At 48.3% G+C, this 11,490-nt stretch overlaps 1 protein-coding gene across 1 annotated transcript; it reads left to right on the top strand.

Moving 5' to 3' along the window:
- The first annotated feature begins 4,340 nt into the window (after positions 1-4,340).
- Positions 4,341-5,870, top strand: LOC125549204 (chitinase CLP-like). The gene has a single exon (XM_048712671.1). It carries the CDS (start codon positions 4,385-4,387, stop codon positions 5,654-5,656), a length of 1,272 nt encoding a protein of 423 aa, XP_048568628.1. The 5' UTR covers positions 4,341-4,384; the 3' UTR covers positions 5,657-5,870.
- The last annotated feature ends 5,620 nt before the right edge of the window (positions 5,871-11,490 follow it).

Below are 11,490 nucleotides of genomic sequence, written 5' to 3' on the forward strand. Positions count from 1 at the left end.
TTCTTCTGTGCAGCAATGAGGATAAACCTCAGATCACGGATCCAATCCGCACCATTGCTACTAACATCTTTCAACACAATTTTCTCTAGGAACATATCAAAATAAACACAGTGAAGCAACAACGCGAGCTATTGATCTACAACATGATTTGCAAAATACTAATAGGACTAAGTTCATGATAAATTTAAGTTCAATTAATCATATTACTTAAGAACTCCCACTTAGATAGACATCCCTCTAATCCTCTAAGTGATCACGTGATCCAAATCAACTAAACCATGTTCGATCATCATGTGAGATGGAGTAGTTTCATTGGTGAACATCACTATGTGGATCATATCTACTATATGATTCATGCTCGACCTTTTGGTCTTCGTGTTCCGAGGCCATATCTGTATATGCTTGGCTCGTCAAGTATAACCTGAGTATTCCGCGTGTGCAACTGTTTTGCACCCGTTGTATTTGAACGTAGAGCCTATCACACCTGATCATCACGTGGTGTCTCAGCACGAAGAACTTTCGCAACGGTGCATACTCAGGGAGAACACTTCTTGATAATTAGTGAGAGATCATCTTAAAATGCTACCGTCAATCAAAGCAAGATAAGATGCATAAAAGATAAACATCACATGCAATCAATATAAGTGATATGATATGGCCATCATCATCTTGTGCTTGTGATCTCCATCTTCGAAGCACCGTCGTGATCACCATCGTCACCGGCGCGACACCTTGATCATCATCATAGCATCGTTGTCGTCTCGCCAATCTTATGCTTCCACGACTATCGCTACCGCTTAGTGATAAAGTAAAGCATTACAGCGCAATTGCATTGCATACAATAAAGCGACAACCATATGGCTCCTGCCAGTTGCCGATAACTTGGTTACAAAACATGATCATCTCATACAATAAAATTTTAGTATCATGTCTTGACCATATCACATCACAACATGCCCTGCAAAAACAAGTTAGACGTCCTCTACTTTGTTGTTGCAAGTTTTACGTGGCTGCTACGGGCTTAAGCAAGAACCAATCTTACCTACGCATCAAAACCACAACGATAGTTTGTCAAGTTGGTGATGTTTTAACCTTCGCAAGGACCGGGCGTAGCCACACTTGGTTCAACTAAAGTTGGAGAAACTGTCACCCGCTAGCCACCTTTGTGCAAAGCACGTCGGGAGAACCGATCTCGCGTAAGCGTACGCGTAATGTCGGTCCGGGCCGCTTCGTCCAACAATACCGCCGAACCAAAGTATGACATGCTGGTAAGCAGTATGACTTATATCACCCACAACCCACTTGTGTTCTACTCGTGCATAAAACATCAACACATAAAACCTAGGCTCTGATACCACTGTTGGGGAACGTAGTAATTTCAAAAAAATTCCTACGCACACGCAAGATCATGGTGATGCATAGCAACGAGAGGGGAGAGTGTTGTCTACATACCCTCGTAGACCGTTCGCGGAAGCGTTATATCAACGCGGTTGATGTAGTCATACGTCTTCACGTCCGACCGATCCAAGTACCGAAAGCACGGCACCTCCGAGTTCTGCACACGTTCGGCTCGGTGACGTCCTCGCCTTCTCGATCCAGCAAGAGGGGCGAAGTAGTAGATGAGTTCCGGCAGCACGACGGCGTGGTGACGGTGTTGGTGAAGAACAATCTCCGCAGGGCTTCGCCTAAGCACTACGAAAACTATGACGGAGGATAAACTAGAGGAGACGGGGTTGCCGGCACACGGCTTGGTGTTTCTTGATGTGTCTTTGGTGCTAGCCCTGCCCCTCTATTTATATGTTGAGCCCTGGGGTCGAAACTTGGAGTAAAAGCCTCCACAAAGTCGGTTTCACCCGAAAGGCAAGAGTCCTTCTCGGACTCTAGGGCCAGATGCCAGGGTTCCCAGCGTCTGGACCCAGACGCCAGGGACCCTGGCGTCTGACCCCTGGACTCCGCAAAACTTCCTTTTGCGCTTTCCAAAAACCTTGTGGGCTTTCCCCTTTGGCCCAAATAAAGTGTTCTCGTACCCAAACATTTCGGGAAACATCCGGAACCCCTTCCGGTGATTTCCGGAACCCTTCCGGTGACCAAACACTATTATCTCATATATCAAACTTTGTCTCCGGACCATTCCGAAGTTCCTCGTCATGTCCGTGATCTCATCCCGGACTCCGAACAACATTCGGTCACCAACATACGTAACTCACATAGTACTATATCGTCAACGAACGTTAAGCGTGCGAACCCTACGGGTTCGAGAACTATGTAGACATGACCGAGACACCTCTCTGGTCAATAACCAATAGCGGGACATGGATGCCCATATTGGCTCCTACATATTCTACGAAGATCTTTATCGGTCAGACCACATAACAACATACGTTGTTCCCTTTGTCATCGGTATGTTACTTGCCCGAGATTCGATCGTCGGTATCTCAATACCTAGTTCAATCTCGTTACCGGCAAGTCTCTTTACTCGTTCCGTAATACATCATCTCGCAACTAACTCATTAGTTGTAATGCTTGCAAGGCTTATGTGATGTGCATTACCGAGAGGGCCCAGAGATACCTCTCCGACAATCGGAGTGACAAATCCTAATCTCGAAATACGCCAACCCAACATTCACCTTTGGAGACACCTGTAGAGCTCCTTTATAATCACCCAGTTACGTTGTGACGTTTGGTAGCACACAAAGTGTTCCTCCGGTAAACGGGAGTTGCATAATCTCATAGTCATAGGAACATGTATAAGTCATGAGGAAAGCAATAGCAACATACTAAACGATCGAGTGCTAAGCTAACGGAATGGGTCAAGTCAATCACATCATTCTCCTAATGATGTGATCCCGTTAATCAAATAACAACTCTTTGTCTATGGTTAGGAAACATAACCATCTTTGATTAATGAGCTAGTCAAGTAGAGGCATACTGGTGACGTTTGGTTTGTCTATGTATTCACACAAGTATTATGTTTCCGGATAATACAATTCTAGCATGAATAATAAACATTTATCATGATATAAGGAAATAAAATAATAACATTATTATTGCCTCTAGGGCATATTTCCTTCAGCCAGCTCCCAATCAACCGAGACCAAGACCCTGTCTATTCTAGTAAGAGTTGGGTTTTCTCTTTCACTCGACCAGGTGAATCGACGCCCGTGCATATAAAGCTCCTTCAACTCGGTACTATCAACAAAGCTCCGGAATTTGTTCATCATCGTTCAATTGACGTTAGTGTTGCTCTTCTCATTTGCACGCAGGATCATGTTAAAGTCACCGAGCACCATCCAAGGTCCAGGGCAGAACGCGTGCCTAGCCGCCAAGTCCTCCAGGAACTGGGTTTTCGCCTCGTTTCCTTGGGGGCCATAAACCACCGAAATCCACCAATCCTCTCCTGATCTAGGGTGTACCAATCCCGTGAGGAAGTTAGTATCCCTCTGGATACGATCTACCTGCAGTACCGTGGTATCCCTAGCAAGTAGAACCCCCCCTCTCGTGTCATCCGCCAGCAAGTAGGCAAAGCCGTCCAAGGACGGGCCACCGAGATCGAGTATTAACACGTGTATATCCAAAGGTAGGCACTGCATTGCCATGCAAAAAAGTAGTTCTTCTAGCAAGATGATAACATTAGGCCAAACTCGAATGCGATTCACGCAAGGCGATTCGCGTTGCGCTGCATGCCGTGGCATGGCATGGGAGTAAGTGAGTGAGCGTGCGCGTTGTTGCTCTCTTTCTTATGCTACAACTGGCAGTACAACAACCATGCTACTCTTCTTAACTAGCAGTATGGTAAAACTTGTGCACTTACCATGCAAGTCAAATAAAACTTGCAGATTTGTGAAGTTCAGATCAAAAAATATACATCCAATGAATTAGCATGAAATTGCCTATTCACAGTTGATAATGAAGAGTATGGAAACATTTTCACCCATCAATCTGGTTTATGTTTAAACCAGTTACTCATTGTTAGTCTCGATTCTGCAGATGCTTGATTGATGGCGTGCATCGGAATCCTCCTCGTCGGTGCGATCTGTCAGAAGGTCAATGCATCTCATGGAAGCACCTTCCTGTGCACAGAAATGGACAGAAATGAACATGGGCTTTGCACTCGGTCAGTCAGTTTCACCCTGCATGGATCACGCCCATGCATGCACACCTTCCTGTGCACGCCGCAGCAAGATCCGACACTTTGGCAGTCGAAAACAATTTGACTACTATAGTACACTCCTCATCGTCCACGGGAAATCGCCATTAATTCCGGTGCCGAGACTCGAGAGATCGCACATGCCTCACCTCCACTATATAAAGAAGGTCGTACCCACCGACGGAATGCCACACTCGCAAGGTCAACACCACCAACAAACCTCTCCGCCCACGAAAGATGGCGCGGCTCCACCTCCTCGCCATGGCCGTCTCGCTAGCCGTGCTGGCGTGGCCGGCGTCGTGCAAAAGTGCTCGGTCGGTGCTCGCCCCGGTCACTAAGGACCCCGCCACCCGCCTCTACACCATCCCATTCCACTACGGCGCCAACATCGTCGTCGACACAGCCGGCCCGCTCGTCTGGTCGACGTGCGCGCCCGACCACCTGCCGGCGGCGTTCCCGTGCAAGAGCGACACATGCAGGCTCGCGAACAAGTACCACGCCCCGAGCTGCACCGAGAGCGCGGCTGACAAGCTCTGCGACCACAGTCACAAGGTATGCAAGGCCTTCCCGTACAACCCAGTCACCGGCGCGTGCGCGGCCGGGGACCTGATCCACACCAGGTTCGTCGCCAACACCACCGACGGGAAGAACCCGGTGAGCCAGGTGAACGTGCGGGCCGTGGCCGCGTGCGCGCCCAGCAAACTCCTCGAGTCGCTGCCGCAGGGCGCCTCGGGCGTGGCGGGGCTCGCGGGCTCCGACCTGGCGCTGCCGGCGCAGGTGGCGTCCGCGCAGAAGGTCTCCAACAAGTTCCTCCTATGTCTGCCCCGTGGCCTCTCCGCCGACCCCGGCGTGGCCGTCTTCGGCGGCGGCCCGCTCCACTTCATGGCGCAGCCGGAGAGGGACTACACGAAGGAGCTGGCCTACACGCCGCTCGTCGCCAAGAAGGGCAACCCCGCGCACTACATCACGATCAAGTCCATCGCCGTGGAGAGCGCCCGCGTGCCCGTCCCGGCGCAGGCGCTCGCCACCGGCGGCGTGGTGCTCTGCACGAGGTCGCCCTTCACGCTGCTCCGCTCCGACGTGTTCCTCCCGTTGGTGGACGCGTTCACCAAGGCCCTGGCGAAGCAGGGTGCGCAGGGCGGGCCCGTGGCGAAAGCGGTGAAGCCCTACGCGCCGTTCCAGCTGTGCTACGACAGGCGGACGCTGGCCAACACGCGGATCGGCTACCTGGTGCCGGCCGTGACGCTGACGCTGGGCGGCGGGAAGAACTGGACGATGGACGGGTTGAGCTTGATGGTGGACATGGGGCCCACGACGGCGTGCCTGGCGTTCGTGCAGATGCAGGGGGTGAAGGGCGGGGACGGCAGCGCGCCGTCGGTGCTCATCGGAGGGTTCCAGATGGAGAACACCGTGCTGGAGTTCCACATGAAGAAGAAGCGGCTGGGGTTCGCCAGGCTGCCGTCCTTCACGCAGTGCAGCCACTTCAATTTCACTACTCGCAGCGCCTAGGCATTTTATGGTCGGTGATAATAAATCTGTATCTCTACTGAAGTAGGAGTATTCATTACTGGATGCTCAGTGTTACTGGCCTGCGACGTTTGTCACGCGGTTCCGCCATGCTAAGAGATATTCACCCCATTTAAGAAAATTGCACTTGTTTGTGTGTGGTTGCTATATTCAAACAATTGGGCAAGTAGCAAAACTGTTACTCTCTTTCCTTCTCTGTCTTTTTTCCATTCGGATATTAGTCTTCTAAACTTCGTAAAGATTTCTCTTAAGTCAAACATCACATGATATTTTTTTATAAAGTCAAACTTTATAAAGTTCGATGAAATTTGTATTTAAAAGTATCAACGTCTACAGTAACAAATAAATACAATACAATATGCAAAAAAAAAATGTACATCCCCGCAGGATTTTGCGATTTTTCTGTCCGGTTCTCCATTTTTTTAGTCCAAGCGCTATTATTCATTGCTCTCTCTCTCCCTCCCCCTCTCTCTCTTTATGTGTGTCTAGTTTTTTTAGGAAAAATTGTACAAGCTGAGACAAGCAGGATTCAATATCAGTACCACCCCGCATCACCCCCTCCCCCGCACGGGCACGTGTGTGTGGCGGAGCCAGGATTGGAGCAAGCCCAGGGCACCAAAAAAAAATTCGTCATGAGAGAATTTTTTTTTCGTCCATCAAGCTATAGCTATCTCAAAAGAATACCTCAAAATATGGCTCAATTGCACCAAATCCTTGGTTCCCTCCCGCTAAAACGCCGGGTATAGACACTTTCGTTGCGGCCACCGATGAAAAGTATCTCTTCATTTTTTTATTTCTACAAAATGAAATGAAATTGATATCAACAGCAGCAACACTACAACAACAACATTCACATTCAAATACAATTCAAATGAAATTGAATGTTTGACAGCAGCAACAACCATAAGCAGTACAGCAACAGCAACCATTATAGCAGATCAAAAAATGTTCAATCTATAAAATTTTAACAACAGCAGCAACCATTACCAGAAGGCAGTAGCGCAAATGCACCTCCACATATTAGCTAATTAACATCAAATGTTCAATCTATACAAATTAGCATCAAACTAGCAGTGCGGCGGAGGGCAGACGGTGTGGCGGACGGCGGAGACGAGGAGAGGCTGGAGCAGAGCGGGTGAGCGGACGAGCGGCGGAGCAGAGCCGGTGAGCGGGCAAGCAGCGGAGCGGGCAAGCGGGCAAGCGGTGGAGCAGAGCGGCGAGCGGGCGAGCGGGCGGAGGGGCGGAGCGGGAGATCAGGCGAGCGACCACTACTAGAAAAAGGCCTACTAGTGGCGCACCAGTTTTGCCTACTAATGGCACACTACTGGTGCGCCACTAGTACCACGTCACTAGTATTTTTTTTTACTAATGGCGCACCACGCCGTGCGCCATTAGTATAGGCCACCATGCGCCATTAGTATCTGGCATACTAATGGCGCACTATGGGGTGGTGCGCCATTAGTATGAATATTAGGTTCTTTTTTTACTTTTCTGAATTTTGCACAGGTTACAAAATATATTATTGGACAGAATATAGACAGCACCCCACAGCAAGAGAAGATTCATCGAATACAATAGAAGATTAGTCTCCGAATACAATTCATCATATTAGTCTCCGAATTCAAAAGACCGAACAAAGATAAAACATTACAAGTCTCGAGACCGCGAGTAGCGAGTTTGTCGGAAGTAATACTAAGATAGAACATTACAAGTCTCGAACCAACCCTACTTAATTGTTCTTAGCACATGATCATCAGTATTAGGCAGGACCTAAATACCCTATTTAAGGTAAAATAGCATAAAACAATATAGACCCTGACTCTCCATTATGGAGAATGGAGATCATCATGTCTCCAATTCTTGCGCTTCGCTTCCTTTTGCTTCCAAGAACCTCCTTATGATTGTCCATACATTTTTTCCATCCTTTGATTTTCATGTCTCCACTTCTTTTAGAAATCTCGTATGGACAGTTGAGATTCGTAGGATGACCTGGCTGTATGTTCAAAACATTAAGACTACCTTTCTGATACATCAAATGAGGCACACAATTCTCTTGGATTATCTGTTGAAAAACATAGTAATAACTTCATAGTTAGCAATGATGTACTAGTTTTAGAAGTATGCAAAAGATGCACGGATGTCGTAATAGTAAAAATATTACCAGGGTATCTCCATGGTAGTTACCGTAGTTGAACACATGCACTAGTGGCACGTATTTACCATAATGTTAAGAAGTTTGATTGTGGATATTGTAATTCTCAATGTCAGTACAAAATCCGACCAGATGATTTTTCTCCTTGTAAGTTGTTAATTCGGAGCCATCGGTGTAGTGGATTTTGTCTACCATCTCCCGCACATTCTTTGAACAATAAAAATAAGCTGTCAATGGAAATAAGCTGTCAACTATTTTGAAATAAACAATATATAAATTAGCTAATAACTATGTTTGAGAAACTCACATAGCGGTAGAACTGGAGGCGTATCAACAAGGACCCAAATGTCCATATTGTCTTGGTCGATGCCAGGATTACCAAGATCCATGGTGATAAACATACCCTCATCAAAACCATACATCTTGCAAAATGCTTCACAATTTTTGCAACCAAAATGGGTTACGCTCTCGGAATTATACAGATTTACTTCAAAGTCCACATTGTGATGAGTCCTTAGGTGAATTTTCTTTGTTTCAGAAATTTCATGGTCTTCAAAATCCATCCTCTCCAAGACATAGCGTCTTGCATGGCATGGGATAAGCTATACTCGAATTGTAAAAGATGAAAATTACACGTTGAAATAGTTGAAGTCATGCTTAATTATGAAAATAACACTTGTCGTCGTTGTGTACCATTTCAACTTCGAAGGTCTCCTCGAGCTTAATGCTGAAGCGCCGATCATCGTCCAGGTGAGGCATGTCGCACAGACCTCGATCGTCGTGGCACCAGTCGCACTCCCCCGGGGGACTTTCGTCGTCCGATGACGACATATCCTACGTTCATAATTCAAAACTACATCATTTAGGGTTTGTCGACACCGAGGCATCCTAAAAGCTAAGCTTTTATCATTTAGGGTTTGTCGACGCCGAGGCACCCTAAAAGCCTAAGCTTTCATCATTTAGGTTCTTATCGACACCGAGGCACCCTAAAAGCCAAGGTTTTATCATTTAGGGTTTGTCGACGCCGAGGCACCCTAAAAGCCTAAGCTTTCATCATTTAGGTTTTTATCGACACTGAGGCATCCTAAAACCTATGGTTTAATGCAGCAAGAATAAAGGGGCAGTTGATCCTACTTAATTAAGTACTAAGATACCCCGGCCCATGCATTAGTCGCAAGTACCCCATATGTCCTATTTTTAGCAAAGTCATGCTAAAATTCACGGAAAATTTCAGCATGACCTTTGCTGAAAATAGGACATATGGAGTACCCGAATTTGCCGGAACGGAAGTTAATCAACATCCTGGCAAACTCAAGGGCCTCTCGGGATACCTGCAAAATCATTATCCCCACGTAATGAAGTCGCCAATGGGTCATTTCAGAAGATCACAAGTAGCATCATCACAAGTACAACATCATCACAAGTAGCATCATCAGAAGATCACAAGTAACACACTTTGGTCTTCTAGTTACAAAACAAAATTGACATAATTCTAGATGTCATAATCAGGTCAAAATTTCAAACCACACACTTACTTTCAACTATAAACAAAACTGACTTGCTATTAATGAACAGTGGCTAAAGATATATAAAATTCAATTGCAAATGTGCCATGTCAATAAAACAACTCATGGAAGTAACTACTAGCAGCATGTCATTATCATGGCAGTCCACTATATATTTTTATGACAAAATACATCATTATCAGGGCACATTATGGCCATTTTCTTATATGATGCTAACTGTACCTAACTGAATTTTTTGACAGTAGGGCACATTATGGCCATTAGAAGGTTATCCACCTTTGTGAAATTCTGAAGATGCCAAACTACAGTCACCTCAAATCTGTCCTTTGTAAGGTTGACAAGGCAGAATGGCATTACCTCAAACATCATTCGAGAAGCTTGAGGAGGGGTGGTAGTGGAGAGGAGGAACTAATCTGGGACGGCAGTGGAGAGGGCGGCGAGGAGGAGGGGTGGTGACCTTCACGTAGGATCTCTCAACCTCTTTGGAGGAGGGGACCTGCTTCCAAAAGCAAGAAAAACACAATTAATGTGGTTGGCGATCTTACTGCCCAAAATCCACACATGGAGGCTGCTGAATTGAAGATAAAATACAGTTAACGGGAGGCAGACGAGGAGGAGGACTTGCCCTTGTCGTTGCCGATGAGCGGCGCCTCCGGGTCACGCCGCTGTTGGGGCAGGGGGCGCAGGGCGCGGGGATGTGAGCGGCGGAGGGGGGAAGGTCCGTAGCCCAGCGTCAGCGGAGGCGCCGCCGCCATCGTTCACCAAGACGGAGGGGGTAGCGGTGCAGGACCCGACCGAGACGCCGTCGAGGGAGTCGGAGGGGGAGGAGAGCAGGTCGGAGCGCAGCGTCGGCGGCCAAAAGGGGAAGGGCAGACGGCGTCGGCGGCCAAAACCCTAATGTCGGCGGTGAAATGGAGGAGGGCGGCGGCGGGTGGGGCACGAGGCCGAAGGCGACGGACGGGCGGAGGAGGAGGGGGGCTTACGGGCTGAGGAGACCGGGCGGCGGCGCAGTGGGTGGGGCAGCGGCGCAGTGGGTCGGCGGCGAGGCCTGAGACGGCGAGGCGGGGCGCGGGGGTCGTTGGAGCGTCCGGGTGTGGAGCGAGGGGGGAAGTGGAGGGAGGGACGAAGGGATCGGGCGAATTAGGGGAAAAATTACTAATGGCGCACCCACTGGCGATGCGCCATTAGCTAGGGGAAAAAAACTTAGTAATGGCGCACTGTCTACATGATGCGCCATTAGTATGTTTGGAAAAATGAAAAAAAAATGTTAATAGTGGCGCACCATGTATCTGGTGCGCCATTAGTGTCTTCCACACTAATGGCACACCTGCACATGGTGCGCCACTGCTATATTGTTATGGCGCACCTGCACATGGTGCGCCACTGCTATATTGTTGTGGCGCACCACATGTCAGGTGCGCCATTAGTGTCAATTCCATCTATAGTCCTTTTCCTAGTAGTGGGCGCCACGGCGGATGGACCTGGGACGGCCGGGGAGCGCTGGAGCGAAGGGGGGTCACTGGCGAGGCGGGCGGCGGTGGCTGCCTTGGCGCGATGACGCTTGACGCACTGGAGTTCGCGTGCGTGTGCATGGTTAGGTCTGGGCGTGCTGTGGGGCGGCCTGGGCTGTGTGCAGTGGAAGGCTGGCCTGAGCCCTTGCTGTTTGTTGGGCGAAGCCCCGGGCCCATTCAAAAACATAGCTACGTAATAAATAAGTAAATAAAAAGCCAAGCCCCGGGCCTGGGCCTGGGGGCCTGGGGCCCAGATCCGCCCCTGCACACACACACACACGAGATAGCAGAAGCCACTTGCACAGTAATGATTGCGTTAGATTGCAAGACAGTGGTGAACGACATCAAGCAGAATTTAGCGGCTGAGCATGGTGCCATAGTACATGAAATAATAGATTACTCACTGTGTTTTTCGGTATGTAATATCGTTCATGAGTCTAGGAGCTCAAATTTCGAGGCTCACAATCTCGCTAAGCACGTTTTAACTCTCGGGTTTGGTAGGCATGTATGGTTAGGCCAACCAGGGGAGCTACTATTCTTACCTGTAAACAACTTGGAGATTTGATTAAAGCTTGGCGAGAGTGTCTCAAAAAAAAAACTTGAACAGTAACCAACTGAACTAGATTT

Source organism: Triticum urartu, chromosome 3, assembly GCF_003073215.2.
Source record: "Triticum urartu cultivar G1812 chromosome 3, Tu2.1, whole genome shotgun sequence".
NCBI lineage: Eukaryota > Viridiplantae > Streptophyta > Magnoliopsida > Poales > Poaceae > Triticum > Triticum urartu.